Source organism: Sebastes fasciatus, chromosome 15 (assembly GCF_043250625.1).
Source record: "Sebastes fasciatus isolate fSebFas1 chromosome 15, fSebFas1.pri, whole genome shotgun sequence".
In the NCBI taxonomy this organism is placed as follows: Eukaryota; Metazoa; Chordata; class Actinopteri; order Perciformes; family Sebastidae; genus Sebastes; species Sebastes fasciatus.
In genome coordinates, this window is record NC_133809.1 from 67,501 (window position 1) to 89,695 (window position 22,195).

The following is a 22,195-nucleotide window of genomic DNA, read 5'->3' on the forward strand; positions in this document are numbered from 1 at the left end:
GCTGACCTCACCAACACACAGCCACTGATGTAGCACAGCCACATACACAGAGTACACACACAGAGTAAAAGTACACAGAGCACAAACACACAGAGTAAAAGTACACAGTGAAATACATTAAAGTTTCAAACTGAGATCCTGCAGGAGTGAAACTCTTCCTCCTCCTCTTCATCACTCAGTGAAACATGAAACACATGTTGACATCATTCAGAATGACGTCATCATCTCCGACGTCATCATCTCCGACGTCACCATCTCTGACGTCATCATCTCTGACGTCATCATCTCTGACGTCATCATCTCTGAAGTCACCTTCTCTGACATCATCATCTCTGACGTCATCATCTCTGAAGTCACCTTCTCTGACGTCATCATCTCTGACGTCATCATCTCTGACGTCATCATCTCTGACGTCATCATCTCTGAAGTCACCTTCTCTGACGTCACCTTCTCCGACGTCATCATCTCTGACGTCACCATCTCTGACGTCATCATCTCTGACGTCACCATCTCTGACGTCATCATCTCTGAAGTCACCTTCTCTGACGTCATCATCTCATACGTCACCTTCTCTGACGTCATCATCTCATACGTCACCTTCTCTGACGTCATCATCTCTGACGTCATCATTTCTGACGTCATCATTTCTGAAGTCACCTTCTCTGACGTCAGAGATTGTGACGTCAGAGAAGGTGACTTCAGAGGTGATGACGTCATCACAGTAAACGTCCAGTATTCAGAGACAGTGACGGTAGTCTGTTCATCCAGCAGCTGACCTCAGACCAGTTTGATTTGGTTACTTGGAAACTATGATGAGCTCACAGCGAGCTCACTGAACCCATGGTGACATTATACTTCCTGTATATATCCCCCAAAGCATGATGGGAACTGATGATCCTGAATGAAACCATGATGTCATTTACACACGTGGGCAAAATTGTTGGTACCCTTCCGTTAAAGAGAGAAAAACCCACAATGGTCACTGAAATAACTTGAAACTGACAAAAGTAATAATAAATAAAAATTCACTGAAAATGAACTAATGAAAATCAGATATTGTTTTTGAATTGTGGTTCAACAGAATCATTTTAAAAAACAAACTAATGAAACTGGCCAGGACAAAAAATGATGGTACCCCTAGAAAAGATGTAAAATAATGTGACCATAGGGACATATTAAACTAAGGTGTGTCCTGTAAATAGCATCACAGGTATCTTCAAACTTGTAATCAGTCAGTCTGCCTATTTAAAGGGTGAATACACAGATACACAGATATACACAAGTAGGACTGATAACACGTCCATGTGTGTTGGTGTGGGACGTCCCTGCGATCGATGCCCGTGCGTTGGTTCCTGCAGCATCAGCATGCTTGCTGGGAGCTCTTGATGTCTTTGGCAGTGATTGAGAAGTGTTATTCTCCAGGCTGCCACATTGTCACTAGGTGTTGGAAATCCCTCGTTAGCATTGGTAGTCCCTCGTACAGACGTAGTTAATTAGGGATGGTAGCAGTCCCGTTGCCATAGTTACCTGCAGGGAGCAGAGGTTGACCCGATCACTCGTCGTGTCCCTAAACGTGTCGTGTTGTGTTCAAAGACCTCTGTGACTGTAGAGCTTGTTGATTTGTTGACGTTTCTTCTTCTCTCCTCTGTACAGGAAGTGAGTGGCTGTGTGCTGCGACCTCCACCTGTCAGCTGACCTGCTGACTCACTGAGCACGCTCAGTAGGGGGGTTCCCCTCCCCACACACACACACACACTGTTTTAACACACACACGGTAAGAGTTCACATCCTGTTGTTGATTAGAGGTGTGAATGATGTCATAACCTGGTGGACCTGATCTGGTCTCTGAGGGTCCATGTAGCCCAGGATGCAGGGTGACATCACTGAAGCTGTCCAATCAGTGGCAGTCCTTCATGTGACATCATGTGTGTTTCAGGATTCGTTGGGACCGCCATCATGGTGTTAGCCGACCTGGGGAGGAAGATCACCTCGGCGCTGAGGTCCCTCAGCAACGCCACCATCATCAATGAAGAGGTAACGGGACGCCACCGGGACCACGTCTTCTTCATGTTGTTTATTAATGTAGATAATCAGTAAGTTTCATCTGATCTGGTCCTGCTGAGTCCACGTGGATCAGAGGCCTCTTCCGAGGACCTGGTCTTAGTCCAGAGGACCTGGTCTTAGTCCAGAGGACCTGGGTCCTCAGACCTGATCCGGCTGTCTGTGTTCCAGGTGCTGAACGCCATGCTGAAGGAGGTGTGTGCTGCTCTGCTGGAGGCCGACGTCAACATCAAACTGGTCAAACAGCTGAGAGAGAACGTCAAGTGAGTATCAACCCCCCTAGGAGTCCTGATCCAGGATCTAAACCTGGTCCAGTGGTTGAACTGTGTGCTCTCTGCAGGGCTGCCATAGATCTGGAGGAGATGGCTTCAGGTCTGAACAAGAGGAGGATGATCCAGCACGCCGTGTTCAAGGAGCTCGTCAAGGTCAGACCATCAGGCCCTTCCCTTCACCACTAGTGGTTGCCAGTTGGTTGGTCAACCTGGAGACGGACTCAGACAGAAGGTCCTGAACCTCCTGATAGACTGATAGTCATTCTGCAACATGCAGCGATACATTAGCTATAGAGGTTAGGGTTAGTCCAGATTCATGGAACGTAATCTACGCTAATCTGAGGATGTGGCTAACCAGGTTTAGCTAACGGTTAGCTTGTCGTCTAAGTGGTGGTGTAGTATGTCTACCTGCTGATGTTCCAGTGGTGTAGTATGTCTACCTGCTGATGTTCCAGTGGTGTAGTATGTCTACCTGCTGGTGTTCCAGTGGTGTAGTACGTCTACCTGCTGATGTTCCAGTGGTGTAGTACGTCTACCTGCTGATGTTCCAGTGGTGTAGTATGTCTACCTGCTGATGTTCCAGTGGTGTAGTACGTCTACCTGCTGATGTTCTAGTGGTGTAGTATGTCTACCTGCTGATGTTCTAGTGGTGTAGTATGTCTACCTGCTGATGTTCCAGTGGTGTAGTACGTCTACCTGCTGATGTTCCAGTGGTGTAGTACGTCTACCTGCTGATGTTCCAGTGGTGTAGTACGTCTACCTGCTGATGTTCTAGTGGTGTAGTATGTCTACCTGCTGGTGTTCCAGTGGTGTAGTACGTCTACCTGCTGATGTTCCAGTGGTGTAGTATGTCTACCTGCTGATGTTCCAGTGGTGTAGTACGTCTACCTGCTGATGTTCTAGTGGTGTAGTATGTCTACCTGCTGATGTTCCAGTGGTGTAGTATGTCTACCTGCTGATGTTCTAGTGGTGTAGTACGTCTACCTGCTGATGTTCTAGTGGTGTAGTATGTCTACCTGCTGATGTTCCAGTGGTGTAGTATGTCTACCTGCTGATGTTCTAGTGGTGTAGTACGTCTACCTGCTGATGTTCTAGTGGTGTAGTACGTCTACCTGCTGATGTTCTAGTGGTGTAGTATGTCTACCTGCTGGTGTTCCAGTGGTGTAGTACGTCTACCTGCTGATGTTCTAGTGGTGTAGTACGTCTACCTGCTGATGTTCTAGTGGTGTAGTACGTCTACCTGCTGATGTTCTAGTGGTGTAGTACGTCTACCTGCTGATGTTCCAGTGGTGTAGTATGTCTACCTGCTGATGTTCCAGTGGTGTAGTATGTCTACCTGCTGATGTTCCAGTGGTGTAGTACGTCTACCTGCTGATGTTCCAGTGGTGTAGTATGTCTACCTGCTGATGTTCTAGTGGTGTAGTATGTCTACCTGCTGATGTTCCAGTGGTGTAGTATGTCTACCTGCTGGTGTTCCAGTGGTGTAGTACGTCTACCTGCTGATGTTCCAGTGGTGTAGTAAGTCTACCTGCTGATGTTCCAGTGGTGTAGTATGTCTACCTGCTGATGTTCCAGTGGTGTAGTATGTCTACCTGCTGATGTTCCAGTGGTGTAGTATGTCTACCTGCTGATGTTCCAGTGGTGTAGTATGTCTACCTGCTGATGTTCCAGTGGTGTAGTATGTCTACCTGCTGATGTTCCAGTGGTGTAGTACGTCTACCTGCTGATGTTCCAGTGGTGTAGTATGTCTACCTGCTGATGTTCTAGTGGTGTAGTATGTCTACCTGCTGATGTTCTAGTGGTGTAGTACGTCTACCTGCTGATGTTCTAGTGGTGTAGTAAGTCTACCTGCTGATGTTCCAGTGGTGTAGTATGTCTACCTGCTGATGTTCCAGTGGTGTAGTATGTCTACCTGCTGATGTTCCAGTGGTGTAGTATGTCTACCTGCTGATGTTCCAGTGGTGTAGTAAGTCTACCTGCTGATGTTCCAGTGGTGTAGTATGTCTACCTGCTGATGTTCCAGTGGTGTAGTACGTCTACCTGCTGATGTTCCAGTGGTGTAGTACGTCTACCTGCTGGTGTTCCAGTGGTGTAGTACGTCTACCTGCTGGTGTTCCAGTGGTGTGTATAATGTGTGTATAATGTGTGTATAATATGTGTATCTCCAGCTGGTGGACCCCGGTGTGAAGGCCTGGACTCCCACGAAAGGAAAAAACAACGTCATCATGTTTGTTGGTCTGCAGGGCAGCGGGAAAACTACCACCTGCTCCAAGGTGACCTCACACACCTGAGACACCTGTCTGTTGTCTCACTGACTTTTCTGTCTGTTGTCTCACTGACTTTCCTGTCTGTTGTCTCTGTCTGTTGTCTCTGTCTGTTGTCTCTGTCTGTTGTCTCTGTCTGTTGTCTCACAGCTGGCCTACTACTACCAGAGGAAAGGCTGGAAGACCTGCCTGATCTGTGCCGACACCTTCAGAGCTGGTAAGCAACACTTCAACTCCTCTCAGTGGCCTCGCTTCACTCTTCAGTCTTTTATTAACAGTTTCCTCCTCTCGTCCGTCAGGTGCCTTCGATCAGCTGAAACAGAACGCCACCAAAGCCAGAATCCCTTTCTACGGCAGGTGAGTCCGCCAGGTGGCGCCCGCCGCCGTCTTCTGCCTGTTAGTGCTGTCTTAGCCACCGTCTGCTGCCCGTTAGCGCCGTGCGTCTCACCCGTGCGTTGTGTTCAGTTACACAGAGATGGACCCGGTGGTGATCGCCGCCGAGGGCGTCGAGAAGTTCAAAGCAGAGAACTTTGAGATCATCATCGTGGACACGAGCGGACGACACAAACAGGAAGACTCGCTGTTTGAGGAGATGCTGCAAGTCTCCAACGCTGTGGTGAGTACCTGAACGCACCGCCAGTACCCAGTGAAGCAGGACGCCAGTGAACGCACCACCGCGAGCACGTGGTCTGTGGTAGGTACCTGGGACCGTCTCAGATGTTTCTCTCTACCTGTGTTTCCATAGCAACCAGACAACATTGTGTACGTGATGGACGCGTCAATCGGTCAGGCCTGTGAGTCTCAGGCGAAGGCCTTCAAAGACAAAGTGGACGTGGCGTCGGTGATCGTCACCAAACTGGACGGGCACGCCAAAGGTGGAGGAGCTCTGAGCGCGTAAGACCATGATGTCTCAGCACTGTGTGATGTCACACTGACCCTGTTTACTGTCAGGGTAGCACTGACCTTCTTCTTCTTCTGCTGTTTCCTGTCAGTGTGGCGGCCACCAGGAGTCCCATCATCTTCATCGGAACAGGAGAACACATCGACGACTTCGAGCCATTTAAGACTCAGCCGTTCATCAGCAAACTGCTCGGTGATTACAACGTTCCTACAACTTTCCTACAACGTTAATTAACTCCACGTTGTCTTGAGTGTTTCCATGGAAACCTTCAGTAACTCCTCCTCTTCCTGTCAGGGATGGGAGACATCGAGGGTTTGATCGACAGAGTGAACGAACTGAAACTGGATGACAATGAGGAGCTGATCGACAAACTGAAACACGGTGAGAAAATACACTTCACATCCTTTTACTCACCTGAGACCACACTTCACATCCTTTTACTCACCTGAGACAACACTTCACATCCTTTTACTCACCTGAGACAACACTTATCATCCTTTTACTCACCTGAGACAACACTTCACATCTTTTTACTCACCTGAGACGACACTTCATAACCTTTACTCACCTGAGACAACACTTCACTTCCTTTACTCAGCTGAGACAACACTTCATATCTTTTTACTCACCTGAGACGACACTTCATAACCTTTACTCACCTGAGACAACACTTCACTTCCTTTACTCAGCTGAGACAGCACTTAATATTTTTTTACTCACCTGAGACGACACTTCACTTCCTCTACTCACCTGAGACAACACTTCATTTCCTTTACTCACCTGAGTCGACACTTCACTTCCTTTACTCACCTGAGACGATACTTCACTTCCTTTACTCACCTGAGACGACACTTCACTTCCTTTACTCACCTGAGAATAACACTTCACATCCTTTACTCACCTGAGACAACACTTCACTTCCTTTACTCACCTGAGACGACAATTCACATTCTTTACTCACCTGAGACAACACTTCACATCCTTTTACTCACCTGAGACAACACTTCACATTCTTTACTCACCTGAGACAACACTTCACATCCTTTTACTCACCTGAGACAACACTTCACATCCTTTACTCACCTGAGACGACACTTCCCATCCTTTACTCACCTGAGATGACACTTCACTTCCTTTACTCACCTGAGAATAACACTTCACTTCCTTTACTCACCTGAGATGACACTTCACTTCCTTTACTCACCTGAGACGACACTTAACATCCCTTTACTCACCTGAGACGACTCTTCACATCCTTTACTCACCTGAAATGACTCTTCACATCCTTTACTCACCTGAGACGACTCTTCACATCCTTTACTCACCTGAGACGACTCTTCACATCCTTTACTCACCTGAGACGACTCTTCACATCCTTTACTCACCTGAGACGACTCTTCACTTCCTTTACTCACCTGAGATGACACTTCACTTCCTTTACTCACCTGAGAATAACACTTCACTTCCTTTACTCAGCTGAGACAACACTTCATATCTTTTTACTCACCTGAGACGACACTTCATAACCTTTACTCACCTGAGACAACACTTCACTTCCTTTACTCAGCTGAGACAGCACTTAATATCTTTTTACTCACCTGAGACGACACTTCACTTCCTCTACTCACCTGAGACGACACTTCACTTCCTCTACTCACCTGAGACAACACTTCACTTCCTTTACTCACCTGAGTCGACACTTCACTTCCTTTACTCACCTGAGTCGACACTTCACTTCCTTTACTCACCTGAGACGATACTTCACTTCCTTTACTCACCTGAGACGACACTTCACTTCCTTTACTCACCTGAGACAACACTTCACATCCTTTTACTCACCTGAGACAACACTTCACATCCTTTACTCACCTGAGACGACACTTCCCATCCTTTACTCACCTGAGATGACACTTCACTTCCTTTACTCACCTGAGAATAACACTTCACTTCCTTTACTCACCTGAGATGACACTTCACTTCCTTTACTCACCTGAGACGACACTTAACATCCCTTTACTCACCTGAGACGACTCTTCACATCCTTTACTCACCTGAAATGACTCTTCACATCCTTTACTCACCTGAGACAACACTTCACTTCCTTTACTCACCTCAGACGACACTTCACTTCCTTTACTCACCTGAGACGACACTTCACTTCCTTTACTCACCTGAGACAGTGTGTATTATGGTATGATGCTGACCTGTGACCTTTGACCTGCAGGTCAGTTCACCCTCAGAGACATGTACGAGCAGTTCCAGAACATCATGAAGATGGGACCCTTCGGACAGATCATGGTAAACACTCACCTGTCTCTCCGTGATGCGTTCAGGGTCAGGGTTAGTAAATGTGGTCCACTGTGCTGACTGTCTCTCTCCGTGATGCGTTCAGGGGATGATTCCAGGGTTCGGTACAGACTTCATGAGTAAAGGAAATGAACAGGAGTCCATGGCCCGCCTGAAGAAGCTGATGACCATCATGGACAGCATGAACGACCAGGGTAACACATCCTATTACTCTACTGGTTCTACTGGTTCTACTGGTTCAGCATGAACGACCAGGGTAACACATCCTATTACTCTACTGGTTCTACTGGTTCTACTGGTTCAGCATGAACGACCAGGGTAACACATCCTATTACTCTACTGGTTCTACTGGTTCTACTGGTTCAGCATGAACGACCAGGGTAACACATCCTATTACTCTACTGGTTCTACTGGTTCTACTGGTTCAGCATGAACGACCAGGGTAACACATCCTATTACTCTACTGGTTCTACTGGTTCTACTGGTTCAGTATGAACGACCAGGGTAACGCATACTAATACTATTACTCTACTGGTTCTACTGGTTCAGCATGAACGACCAGGGTAACCCATACCCGTACCAAGTACTGATGATGCTCTACTGGTTCTACTGGTTCAACTGGTCTACTGGTTTTACTGGTTCAACTGGTCTGCTGGTTCTAGTGGTCTCCGTCTGTCTCTTCAGAACTGGACAGTAAAGACGGAGCGAAGCTGTTCAGTAAGCAGCCCAACAGGATCCAGAGAGTCGCTCGGGGGTCCGGAGTCGCCACCAGAGACGTCCAGGAGCTGCTGACCCAGTACACCAAGTTCGCCCAGATGGTCAAGAAGATGGGGGGCATCAAGGGACTCTTTAAAGGTAGAGACAGAGGGGGGACTGTGGAGGACGGTGGGGGATGGTGGGGGATGGTGGGGGATGGTGGAGGACGGTGGAGGACTTTCGGGGACGGTGGAGGACTTTCGGGGACGGTGGAGGACTGTTGGGGACGGTGGAGGACTGTTGGGGACTTTGGGGGACTGTGGAGGACTGAGGGGTACTGTGAGGAGGTGGGGGACTTTGGAGGACGGTGGGGGACTGTGGAGGACTGTGGAGGACTGTGTGGGACGGTGGGGGACTGATTAGTCCGGGGTTTGAACCGGTGTGTGATGTGTTTTGTTTCTTCCAGGTGGAGACATGTCCAAGAACGTGAACCCGTCTCAGATGGCTAAACTGAACCAGCAGATGGCCAAAATGATGGACCCCCGAGTCCTGCACCACATGGGTGAGGCATGGTCTACCTGTTACCTGGTCTACCTGTTACCTGGTCTACCTGTTACCTGGTCTACCTGTTACCTGGTCTACCTGTTACCTGGTTTACCTGTTACCTGGTCTACCTGTTACCTGGTCTACCTGTTACCTGGTCTACCTGTTACCTGGTCTACCTGTTACCTGGTCTACCTGTTACCTGGTCTACCTGTTACCTGAGAGCAGGAAGTTTAATAATATAAAATTTAAATAAATGGAGCCGGACAGATGTCTTAAAGCTGATGAATTAACGAGCTTCATTATTAACGAGCCTCATCATTAACGAGCCTCATCATTAACGAGCCTCATCATTAACGAGCCTCATCATTAACGAGCTTCATCATTAACGAGCCTCATCATTAACGAGCCTCATCATTAACGAGCCTCATCATTAACGAGCCTCATCATTAACGAGCCTCATCATTAACGAGCCTCATCATTAACGAGCCTCATCATTAACGAGCCTCATCATTAACGAGCCTCATCATTAACGAGCTTCATCATTAACGAGCTTCATCATTAACGAGCCTCATCATTAACGAGCCTCATCATTAACGAGCCTCATTATTAACGAGCTTCATTATTAACGAGCTTCATCATTAACGAGCCTCATCATTAACGAGCCTCATCATTAACGAGCCTCATTATTAACGAGCCTCATCATTAACGAGCTTCATCATTAACGAGCCTCATCATTAACGAGCCTCATCATTAACGAGCCTCATCATTAACGAGCTTCATCATTAACGAGCTTCATCATTAACGAGCCTCATCATTAACGAGCCTCATTATTAACAAGCTTCATTATTAACGAGCTTCATCATTAACAAGCTTCGTTAAGGAGCTTAATTAAGGTTCTAACGGTATGTTCTGCTCGTTAGGTGGGATGGCCGGCCTTCAGTCGATGATGCGTCAGTTCCAGCAGGGAGCTGCTGGCAACATGAAAGGCATGATGGGATTCAACAACATGTGACCGCCGACCAACCAGCTGCCTTAAAACAAGAACTTCACCTTAAAGCTCCGCCTCCTGAGAGGTACAGGTGGAGAGGGGCGGGGCTTAGAGACAGACAGGAAGTGTAATGAGACAGAATGACAGCAGGATGTTCTGTCGTCTGCTGCTTTTAGAAAAACACCAGAAGATGTAAAGTAATGATTTAAAGGAGCAGGAAGCTTTTTCTTCTCCTTCTTCTCCTCCTTTTCCTCCTTCTCCTCCTTTTCCTCCTCCTTCTCCTCCTTTTCCTCCTCCTTCTCCTCCTTTTTCTCCTTCTTCTCCTTTTCCTCCTCCTTCTCCTCCTTTTCCTTTTCCTCCTCCTTCTCCTCCTTTTCCTACTCCTTCTCCTCCTTTTCCTCCTCCTTCTCCTCCTTTTCCTCCTCCTTCTCCTCCTTTTCCTCCTCCTTCTCCTTCTTCTCCTCCTTCTCCGTCTTCTTCTTTTCCTTCTCCTCCTTTTCCTCCTCCTTCTCCTCCTTCTCCGTCTTCTTCTTTTCCTCCTCCTCCTTTTTCTCCTCCTCCTTCTCCGTCTTCTTCTCATGTTTCCATCTGCCTGCTCCTTTAAATATGTGATGATGAGGAGGAGGAGGAGGAGGAAGAGGAGGAGGAGGAGGAGAAGGACCAGCTGGTTCGTTAATTTAATTCTGTATAAGTTGTTTGTGTATAAGATTTAAACAGAGCAGAGAGTCCGTCCTGATTGGACGAGGAGACGCCACATGATGATGATGATGATGATGATAAAGATAACATTAGTTAGTGACAGTATTTTTGTCATATAATAAACATTTGTATTTCTCCATTTTAAACCTGCAGTTTTTATTTCTTTGTCCTTTTGATAGTTATTAAAGGGACTGTTTATTATTATATATTTAATGTTTATTATTATATATTTAATGTTTATTATTATATATTTAATATTTATTATTATATATTTAATATTACATATTTAAAGGGAGTGTTAGTCAGAATCCTAAATGTGTTGTTAACAGCTTCACCTGTGTCCGTTAAGTCAACTAAAGTCAGCGTCCTGTTGCTGGCGCTTGTGCTCGCTCTACATAGACATGAAGGAGCATCGCTCAACACAGTGAGGAGACACACGTCAGCTAAAAGCACAATATCACTCTATATTCCAGCTGCTTGGCAGTAATGTTAGCTGACCAGACCAAGGTCTCTCCATGAATCAATGCTGATCCTAGTGTTGGCTTTTCCCGCCTCAGCCTCCCGACCGCGGCCGGAGGGAACGGGGGAGACGCCGGCACCCGGTCGGTAACGAGACAACAACGTTTCTCTCTGCGGAGCCCCGTCACTTCACAAGACACGGGAAACCTCTGTTGGTCTGGAGGAGCTGCAGCAGTTATTTCTGCACAAACGTCCACTGAACATTCACTAGATATTCTCAGAGCTAAACTAACTCTTCTGCAGTGTGGAGTGAGCAGCATGCACGTGAGAGGTGGAGAGAGAGAGAGAGAAGGAGCGCGGTGTGTGAGTGAAGGCAGGCAGAGGAGCAGAGGAGCAGAGGAGCAGAGACTCCGGTCCTGGAGACCAAAGCTACGGTCTCCTCCGCGTCCTCCGACCGCGGCCAACACTGTTTAACAGCTTCACTAAATACAACCAAGAGGTTTTGCTGCTTCACTGGAGTTCGTGTTGGAGTCTGAGTCTGAACAGCGGAGACACACGAGAGACCAGGAGACACACGAGAGACCATGAGACACACGAGAGACCATGAGACACACGAGAGACCAGGAGACACACGAGAGACCATGAGACACACGAGAGACCAGGAGACACACGAGAGACCATGAGACACACGAGAGACCAGGAGACACACGAGAGACCAGGAGACACACGAGAGACCATGAGACACACGAGAGACCAGGAGACACACGAGAGACCAGGAGACACACGAGAGACCATGAGACACACGAGAGACCAGGAGACACACGAGAGACCATGAGACACCGACCAGCAAGGATTTATACCTGAACAAGTTACTAACAGGAAGTTTAACTGATATACTGCTTTAAAATTATATTACTATGTTACTATTATAATACTACCATACAATATTAGTATAGTATAAAATCACAACTTTATTTCACTAATAGTATGACTTATTTCTCTACATGTTATATTTATTTATTAACAGTGATCAATAAACAGTAAACAGTGATCAGTGATCAATCAGTCCTGTCAGTAGCTTGTCGTGTTGTGAAGGTGGTTCCTGAATGTTGGTCAGAGTGAGACCTCCTGAATGTTGGTCAGAGTGAGACCTCTCTCTGTTTCTCCTCTCTGTGTCTTGACGTGGCGCCGGGCCGCAGCCATGTTGTTCTGCTTCGTGTCCAGTCAGAGAGGAGGAGGAGGAGGAGGAGCAGAGAGGAGCAGAGAGGAGCTGTAGCAGGGTTAGAGAGAGAGAGAGACTAACCCAGAGCAGCAGAGCAGCAGGTGAGTGACTGATCCTCCACACAGAGACTCACCTGGACCCGACTGACCTGCAGACTCACCTGGACTCACACAGCTCACCTGTCTGTTTACCTGTTAGCTGCTAGCTGCTAGCTGTTAGCTGTTAGCTGTTAGCTGCTAGCTGCTAGCTGTTAGCTGCTAGCTGCTAGCTGTTAGCTGCTAGCTGCTAGCTGCTAGCTGTTAGCTGCTAGCTGCTAGCTGCTAGCTGTTAGCTGCTAGCTGCTAGCTGCTAGCTCTGAGTGGACTTTAAATCCAGACTCAGCTGCTCTCATTGATTATCAGCTAGCATCGATAATCGGATGACCAGCTGTGATTGATTACATGCAGTACTGAGGTATTTGTACTGCTACTGTGTACTTGTACTTGTACTTGTACTTGTACTTGTAGTTGTGTACATGTCTGAGGGAAGTATTTCACTGCTCCAGAGACCTGACAGCTCCTGACTGGAAACACTAGAACACCAGAACACTAGAACACTAGAACACCAGAACACCAGAACACTAGAACACTAGAACACTAGAACACCAGAGCACCAGAGCACCAGAGCACCAGAACACCAGAACACTAGAACACCAGAGCACCAGAGCACCAGAACACCAGAACACTAGAACACCAGAGCAGGCTGGTGCTGGACTGGAACTCATACATTTACTGCTGTAAACATTAAAGTGATCGACCATTAAAGTAATCGATCATTAAAGTGATCGACCATTAAAGTGATCGATCATTAAAGTGATCGACCATTAAAGTGATCGATCATTAGAGAATCAATCATTAAAGTGATCGATCATTAGAGAATCAATCATTAAAGTGATCGATCATTAAAGTAATCGATCATTAAAGTGATCGACCATTAAAGTGATCGATCATTAAAGTGATCGACCATTAAAGTGATCGATCATTAGAGAATCAATCATTAAAGTGATCGATCATTAGAGAATCAATCATTAAAGTGATCGATCATTAAAGTAATCGATCATTAAAGTGATCGACCATTAAAGTAATCGATCATTAAAGTGATCGACCATTAAAGTGATCGATCATTAGAGAATCAATCATTAAAGTGATCGATCATTAGAGAATCAATCATTAAAGTGATCGATCATTAAAGAACAGTAATATCATTTACATTATTCTGCACGATGAGTACTTTTACTTTTGGTACTTAAACTTCAGTAACATTTCAAATGTAGAAGTCTGCTGAGAGCAGCCAGCAACCAAACCCCCATTCACCCTCTATATACAATATACTATAGGATTTACTCATTCAACCTCTATATACTATAATACTATAGGATTTACTCATTCAACCTCTATATACTATATACTATAGTATTTACTCATTCAACCTCTATATACTATAATACTATAGGATTTACTCATTCAACCTCTATATACTATATACTATAGGATTTACTCATTCAACCTCTATATACTATAATACTATAGGATTTACTCATTCAACCTCTATATACTATAATACTATAGTATTTACTCATTCAACCTCTATATACTATATACTATAGGATTTACTCATTCAACCTCTATATACTATAATACTATAGGATTTACTCATTCAACCTCTATATACTATATACTATAGGATTTACTCATTCAACCTCTATATACTATAATACTATAGGATTTACTCATTCAACCTCTATATACTATAATACTATAGGATTTACTCATTCAACCTCTATATACTATAATACTATAGGATTTACCCATTCAACCTCTATATACTATAGGATTTACTCATTCATCCTCTATATACTATAATACTATAGGATTTACTCATTCAACCTCTATATACTATAATACTATAGGATTTACTCATTCAACCTCTATATACTATATACTATAGTATTTACTCATTCAACCTCTATATACTATATACTATAGGATTTACTCATTCAACCTCTATATACTATAATACTATAGGATTTACTCATTCATCCTCTATATACTATAATACTATAGGATTTACTCATTCAACCTCTATATACTATATACTATAGGATTTACTCATTCAACCTCTATATACTATAATACTATAGGATTTACTCATTCAACCTCTATATACTATAATACTATAGGATTTACTCATTCAACCTCTATATACTATATACTATAGTATTTACTCATTCAACCTCTATATACTATAGGATTTACTCATTCAACCTCTATATACTATAATATAGGATTTACTCATTCAACCTCTATATACTATATACTATAGGATTTACTCATTCAACCTCTATATACTATAATACTATAGTATTTACTCATTCAACCTCTATATACTATATACTATAGGATTTACTCATTCAACCTCTATATACTATAATACTATAGGATTTACTCATTCAACCTCTATATACTATATACTATAGTATTTACTCATTCAACCTCTATATACTATAGGATTTACTCATTCAACCTCTATATACTATAATATAGGATTTACTCATTCAACCTCTATATACTATATACTATAGGATTTACTCATTCAACCTCTATATACTATAATACTATAGGATTTACTCATTCAACCTCTATATACTATATACTATAGTATTTACTCATTCAACCTCTATATACTATATACTATAGGATTTACTCATTCAACCTCTATATACTATAATACTATAGGATTTACTCATTCATCCTCTATATACTATAATACTATAGGATTTACTCATTCAACCTCTATATACTATATACTATAGGATTTACTCATTCAACCTCTATATACTATAATACTATAGGATTTACTCATTCAACCTCTATATACTATAGGGTTTACTCATTCAACCTCTATATACTATAATACTATAGGATTTACTCATTCATCCTCTATATACTATAATACTATAGGATTTACTCATTCAACCTCTATATACTATAGGATTTACTCATTCAACCTCTATATACTATAATACTATTGGATTTACTCATTCAACCTCTATATACTATAATACTATAGGATTTACTCATTCAACCTCTATATACTATATACTATAGGATTTTACTTTCACTTCATTTAGTGATCGATTTAACAGAATACTACATCAGGTACATCATTCTAAAGTGTAGTTAGTAGTACTACGGTGTAGTTAGTACTATGGTGTAGTTAGTACTATGGTGTAGTTAGTAGTACTACGGTGTAGTTAGTACTATGGTGTAGTTAGTACTATGGTGTAGTTAGTACTACGGTGTAGTTATTACTATGGTGTAGTTAGTACTATGGTGTAGTTAGTAGTACTATGGTGTAGTTAGTACTATGGTGTAGTTATTACTATGGTGTAGTTAGTACTATGGTGTAGTTAGTAGTACTATGGTGTAGTTAGTACTATGGTGTAGTTAGTAGTACTATGGTGTAGTTAGTACTACGGTGTAGTTAGTACTACGGTGTAGTTAGTACTATGGTGTAGTTAGTAGTACTACGGTGTAGTTAGTACTATGGTGTAGTTAGTAGTACTATGGTGTAGTTAGTACTATGGTGTAGTTAGTAGTACTACAGTGTAGGTAGTACTATGGTGTAGTTAGTAGTACTATGGTGTAGTTATTACTATGGTGTAGTTAGTAGTACTATGGTGTAGTTAGTACTATGGTGTAGTTAGTAGTACTACAGTGTAGTTAGTACTATGGTGTAGTTAGTACTATGGTGTAGTTAGTACTATGGTGTAGTTAGTAGTACTATGGTGTAGTTATTACTATGGTGTAGTTAGTACTATGGTGTAGTTAGTGCTATGGTGTAGTTATTACTATGGTGTAGTTAGTAGTACTATGGTGTAGTTATTACTATGGTGTAGTTAGTACTATGGTGTAGTTATTACTATGGTGTAGTTAGTAGTACTATGGTGTAGTTATTACTATGGTGTAGTTATTACTATGGTGTAGTTAGTACTATGGTGTAGTTATTACTATGGTGTAGTTAGTACTATGGTGTAGTTATTACTATGGTGTAGTTATTACTATGGTGTAGTTAGGACTATGGTGTAGTTAGTAGTACTATGGTGTAGTTAGTACTATGGTGTAGTTAGTAGTACTACGGTGTAGTTAGTACTATGGTGTAGTTAGTAGTACTATGGTGTAGTTATTACTATGGTGTAGTTATTACTATGGTGTGGTTAGTACTATGGTGTAGTTAGTACTATGGTGTAGTTAGTAGTACTATGGTGTAGTTAGTAGTACTATGGTGTAGTTAGTACTATGGTGTGGTTAGTACTATGGTGTAGTTAGTAGTACTACGGTGTAGTTAGTACTATGGTGTAGTTAGTAGTACTATGGTGTAGTTATTACTATGGTGTAGTTAGTAGTACTATGGTGTAGTTATTACTATGGTGTAGTTAGTACTACGGTGTAGTTAGTACTATGGTGTAGTTATTACTATGGTGTGGTTAGTACTATGGTGTAGTTAGTAGTACTATGGTGTAGTTAGTAGTACTATGGTGTAGTTATTACTATGGTGTAGTTAGTACTATGGTGTAGTTAGTACTATGGTGTAGTTATTACTATGGTGTAGTTAGTAGTACTACGGTGTAGTTAGTACTATGGTGTAGTTAGTAGTACTACGGTGTAGTTAGTACTATGGTGTAGTTAGTAGTACTACGGTGTAGTTAGTACTATGGTGTAGTTAGTAGTACTATGGTGTAGTTATTACTATGGTGTAGTTATTACTATGGTGTGGTTAGTACTATGGTGTAGTTAGTACTATGGTGTAGTTAGTACTATGGTGTAGTTAGTAGTACTATGGTGTAGTTAGTAGTACTATGGTGTAGTTAGTACTATGGTGTAGTTAGTAGTACTACGGTGTAGTTAGTACTATGGTGTAGTTAGTACTATGGTGTAGTTAGTACTACGGTGTAGTTATTACTATGGTGTAGTTAGTACTATGGTGTAGTTAGTAGTACTATGGTGTAGTTAGTACTATGGTGTAGTTATTACTATGGTGTAGTTAGTACTATGGTGTAGTTAGTAGTACTATGGTGTAGTTAGTACTATGGTGTAGTTAGTAGTACTATGGTGTAGTTAGTACTACGGTGTAGTTAGTACTATGGTGTAGTTAGTAGTACTACGGTGTAGTTAGTACTATGGTGTAGTTAGTAGTACTATGGTGTAGTTAGTACTATGGTGTAGTTAGTAGTACTACAGTGTAGGTAGTACTATGGTGTAGTTAGTAGTACTATGGTGTAGTTATTACTATGGTGTAGTTAGTAGTACTACAGTGTAGTTAGTACTATGGTGTAGTTAGTAGTACTATGGTGTAGTTATTACTATGGTGTAGTTAGTACTATGGTGTAGTTAGTGCTATGGTGTAGTTATTACTATGGTGTAGTTAGTAGTACTATGGTGTAGTTATTACTATGGTGTAGTTAGTACTATGGTGTAGTTATTACTATGGTGTAGTTAGTAGTACTATGGTGTAGTTATTACTATGGTGTAGTTATTACTATGGTGTAGTTAGTACTATGGTGTAGTTATTACTATGGTGTAGTTAGTACTATGGTGTAGTTATTACTATGGTGTAGTTATTACTATGGTGTAGTTAGTACTATGGTGTAGTTAGTAGTACTATGGTGTAGTTAGTACTATGGTGTAGTTAGTAGTACTACGGTGTAGTTAGTACTATGGTGTAGTTAGTAGTACTATGGTGTAGTTATTACTATGGTGTAGTTATTACTATGGTGTGGTTAGTACTATGGTGTAGTTAGTACTATGGTGTAGTTAGTAGTACTATGGTGTAGTTAGTAGTACTATGGTGTAGTTAGTACTATGGTGTGGTTAGTAGTACTATGGTGTAGTTAGTAGTACTATGGTGTAGTTAGTACTATGGTGTGGTTAGTACTATGGTGTAGTTAGTAGTACTACGGTGTAGTTAGTACTATGGTGTAGTTAGTAGTACTATGGTGTAGTTATTACTATGGTGTAGTTAGTAGTACTATGGTGTAGTTATTACTATGGTGTAGTTAGTAGTACTACGGTGTAGTTAGTACTATGGTGTAGTTATTACTATGGTGTGGTTAGTACTATGGTGTAGTTAGTAGTACTATGGTGTAGTTAGTAGTACTATGGTGTAGTTATTACTATGGTGTAGTTAGTACTATGGTGTAGTTAGTACTATGGTGTAGTTATTACTATGGTGTAGTTAGTAGTACTACGGTGTAGTTAGTACTATGGTGTAGTTAGTAGTACTACGGTGTAGTTAGTACTATGGTGTAGTTAGTAGTACTACGGTGTAGTTAGTACTATGGTGTAGTTAGTAGTACTATGGTGTAGTTATTACTATGGTGTAGTTATTACTATGGTGTGGTTAGTACTATGGTGTAGTTAGTACTATGGTGTAGTTAGTACTATGGTGTAGTTAGTAGTACTATGGTGTAGTTAGTAGTACTATGGTGTAGTTAGTACTATGGTGTGGTTAGTACTATGGTGTAGTTAGTAGTACTACGGTGTAGTTAGTACTATGGTGTAGTTAGTAGTACTATGGTGTAGTTATTACTATGGTGTAGTTAGTAGTACTATGGTGTAGTTATTACTATGGTGTAGTTAGTAGTACTACGGTGTAGTTAGTACTATGGTGTAGTTATTACTATGGTGTGGTTAGTACTATGGTGTAGTTAGTACTATGGTGTAGTTAGTAGTACTATGGTGTAGTTAGTAGTACTATGGTGTAGTTATTACTATGGTGTAGTTAGTACTATGGTGTAGTTAGTACTATGGTGTAGTTATTACTATGGTGTAGTTAGTAGTACTACGGTGTAGTTAGTACTATGGTGTAGTTAGTAGTACTACGGTGTAGTTAGTACTATGGTGTAGTTAGTAGTACTACGGTGTAGTTATTACTATGGTGTAGTTAGTAGTACTACGGTGTAGTTATTACTATGGTGTAGTTAATAGTACTACGGTGTAGTTAGTACTATGGTGTAGTTAGTAGTACTACGGTGTAGTTAGTACTATGGTGTAGTTAGTAGTACTATGGTGTAGTTATTACTATGGTGTAGTTAGTAGTACTACGGTGTAGTTAGTACTATGGTGTAGTTAGTAGTACTACGGTGTAGTTAGTAATACTACGGTGTAGTTAGTACTATGGTGTAGTTAGTAGTACTATGGTGTAGTTAGTACTACGGTCCTCTGATATTGTGTCCCGTCTCCCCCCCCCCACAGTGTCTGGCCCCTCCCACCTCCCTGCGTTGCCATGGCGACCTTCCCAGAGTACATCTCTCAGAACGAGGAGCGCGACGGCGTGCGGTTCAGCTGGAACGTCTGGCCGTCCAGCCGGCTGGAGGCCACCAGGATGGTGGTCCCGGTGGCGTCGCTGTTCACACCGCTGAGGGAGCGGCCCGACCTGCCGCCAATCCAGTATGAACCTGTCCTCTGCAGCCGTGCCACCTGCCGCGCCGTCCTCAACCCGCTGTGGTACGTATGACATCACACACCGGGGTCTTAAGGTCACAGACGGGGGTCAGAGGTCACAGACGGGGGTCTGAGGTCACACACCAGGGTCAGAGGTCACAGACGGGGGTCTAAGGTCACAGACGGGGGTCAGGGGTCACAGACGGGGGTCTGAGGTTACAGACGGGTGTCTGAGGTCACAGACGGGGGTCAGAGGACACAGACGGGGGTCAGGGGTCACAGACGGGGGTCAGAGGACACAGACGAGGGTCAGAGGTCACAGACGGGGGTCAGGGGTCACACACGGGGGTCAGGGGGTCTAACGCGTACCTGTTTGTCTCTTTCAGTCAGGTGGACTACCGGGCCAAACTGTGGGCCTGTAACTTCTGCTACCAGAGGAACCAGGTTCAGTAGAAACACACACACACTGATTTAATGAAACGTCCTCTCAGAGACAGAAGAGCAGAACTCAGACTCAGGTTCTGGTTCTGGTTCTGGTTCTGTTTCAGTTTCCTCCGTCGTACGCTGGAATCTCTGAGGTGAACCAACCGGCTGAGCTGCTGCCTCAGTTCTCCACCATCGAGTACGTGGTCCAGGTAAGACAGACAGGTGGACGGACGGACAGACGGACGGACGGACCGTACTGTCAGATGTATAACCCGATGTGGTCTCTGTCCTCAGCGGGGTCCTCAGATGCCGCTGGTCTTCCTGTACGTGGTGGACACCTGTATGGAGGACGAGGACCTGCAAGCCCTGAAGGAGTCTCTGCAGATGTCCCTGTCTCTGCTGCCCCCCACCGCACTGGTCGGACTCATCACCTTCGGACGCATGGTTCAAGTCCACGAGCTGGGCTGTGAGGGGATCTCCAAGAGCTACGTCTTCAGGGGGACCAAGGACCTGAACGCCAAGCAGCTCCAGGTATCTGACCGCCACTGGGAACAGTCCAGCAGGTAGCAGGTAGCTACTGGTGACCAGTCCAGCAGGTAGCAGGTAGCTACTGGTGACCAGTCCAGCAGGTAGCAGGTAGCTACTGGTGACCAGTCCAGCAGGTAGAAGGTAGCTACTGGTGACCAGTCCAGCAGGTAGCAGGTAGCTACTGGTGACCAGTCCAGCAGGTAGCAGGTAGCTACTGGTGACCAGTCCAGCAGGTAGCAGGTAGCTACTGGTGACCAGTCCAGCAGGTAGCAGGTAGCTACTGGTGACCTGACCCCAACCTTTACAGCGAAGCCTCTGTAGCAGCCCAGGGACGGTAGAGATGAAGTAGTAATCATCTGTGTACTGTTTACAGGAGATGCTGGGTCTGACCAAACCGGCGGCGGCGGCGGCGGCGGCGGCGGCGGCGGCTCAGGGACGAGGACCTCAGCCAGCCCAGCAGCCTCTGTCCAACAGGTAAATGTAATCTATTACTAGCTCCTAACGAGGGATGCAGCCCTCCATTACTTTAGTAATAGATAACTGTAGTAATAGATTACTTTAGTAATAGATGACTGTAGTAATAGATGACTGTAGTAATAGATGACTGTAGTAATAGATGACTGTAGTAATAGATTACTTTAGTAATAGATGACTGTAGTAATAGATGACTGTAGTAATAGATTACTGTAGTAATAGATTACTTTAGTAATAGATTACTGTAGTAATAGATGACTGTAGTAATAGATGACTGTAGTAATAGATTACTTTAGTAATAGATGACTGTAGTAATAGATGACTGTAGTAATAGATTACTGTAGTAATAGATTACTTTAGTAATAGATGACTGTAGTAATAGATGACTGTAGTAATAGATGACTGTAGTAATAGATTACTTTAGTAATAGATGACTGTAGTAATAGATTACTTTAGTAATAGATGACTGTAGTAATAGATTACTTTAGTAATAGATGACTGTAGTAATAGATTACTTTAGTAATAGATGACTGTAGTAATAGATTACTTTAGTAATAGATGACTGTAGTAATAGATTACTTTAGTAATAGATTACTGTAGTAATAGATGACTGTAGTAATAGATGACTGTAGTAATAGATTACAGCGCGGTGCGGCGTGTCCCTTCAGGTTCCTGCAGCCGGTGCAGAAGGTGGACATGAACCTGACGGACCTTCTGGGGGAGCTGCAGCGTGACCCCTGGCCCGTCACTCAGGGGAAGAGGCCGCTGCGCTCGCTGGGCGTCGCCATGTCCATCGCCGTGGGACTGCTGGAGGTGAGGGGGTCGCCGTCTTTACACAGCGGCGCCGAGCCATCGCCGGCGCGTCACACTG

General features: G+C 43.5%; 2 protein-coding genes and 1 long non-coding RNA gene across 4 annotated transcripts in view; 2 read left to right on the forward strand and 1 right to left on the reverse strand.

Moving 5' to 3' along the window:
- srp54 (signal recognition particle 54) overlaps window positions 1-10,880 on the forward strand; it is a 16,093-nt gene extending 5,213 nt beyond the window's left edge. The window contains exons 2-18 of the mRNA XM_074660245.1: window positions 1,654-1,774; window positions 1,937-2,034; window positions 2,233-2,324; window positions 2,402-2,486; window positions 4,502-4,606; window positions 4,748-4,814; window positions 4,897-4,954; window positions 5,063-5,213; window positions 5,343-5,491; window positions 5,590-5,690; window positions 5,793-5,879; window positions 7,723-7,796; window positions 7,891-7,999; window positions 8,490-8,660; window positions 8,968-9,063; window positions 9,968-10,643; window positions 10,674-10,880. Of these exons, the coding sequence (XP_074516346.1) occupies window positions 1,957-2,034; window positions 2,233-2,324; window positions 2,402-2,486; window positions 4,502-4,606; window positions 4,748-4,814; window positions 4,897-4,954; window positions 5,063-5,213; window positions 5,343-5,491; window positions 5,590-5,690; window positions 5,793-5,879; window positions 7,723-7,796; window positions 7,891-7,999; window positions 8,490-8,660; window positions 8,968-9,063; window positions 9,968-10,059 (1,515 nt within the window). The 5' untranslated portion in view covers window positions 1,654-1,774; window positions 1,937-1,956 and the 3' untranslated portion in view covers window positions 10,060-10,643; window positions 10,674-10,880. The remainder of the gene's footprint in view (window positions 1-1,653; window positions 1,775-1,936; window positions 2,035-2,232; window positions 2,325-2,401; window positions 2,487-4,501; window positions 4,607-4,747; window positions 4,815-4,896; window positions 4,955-5,062; window positions 5,214-5,342; window positions 5,492-5,589; window positions 5,691-5,792; window positions 5,880-7,722; window positions 7,797-7,890; window positions 8,000-8,489; window positions 8,661-8,967; window positions 9,064-9,967; window positions 10,644-10,673) is intronic.
- Window positions 8,040-8,557, reverse strand: LOC141783165 (uncharacterized). The gene is made up of 2 exons (XR_012597220.1): window positions 8,433-8,557; window positions 8,040-8,277 (listed from the first exon to the last, which is right to left on the reverse strand). It is a non-coding gene; the product is annotated as an uncharacterized LOC141783165 (long non-coding RNA).
- Window positions 10,881-12,403: 1,523 nt separating the features above from the next.
- The window catches only part of sec23a (Sec23 homolog A, coat complex II component), a 35,041-nt gene continuing 25,249 nt past the window's right edge, over window positions 12,404-22,195 (forward strand). For both annotated transcript variants that reach the window (XM_074661423.1, XM_074661424.1), the window contains exons 1-7: window positions 12,404-12,516; window positions 19,708-19,959; window positions 20,283-20,340; window positions 20,445-20,531; window positions 20,617-20,853; window positions 21,224-21,324; window positions 21,993-22,137. In XM_074661423.1, the coding sequence (XP_074517524.1) occupies window positions 19,739-19,959; window positions 20,283-20,340; window positions 20,445-20,531; window positions 20,617-20,853; window positions 21,224-21,324; window positions 21,993-22,137 (849 nt within the window). In that variant the 5' untranslated portion in view covers window positions 12,404-12,516; window positions 19,708-19,738. The remainder of the gene's footprint in view (window positions 12,517-19,707; window positions 19,960-20,282; window positions 20,341-20,444; window positions 20,532-20,616; window positions 20,854-21,223; window positions 21,325-21,992; window positions 22,138-22,195) is intronic.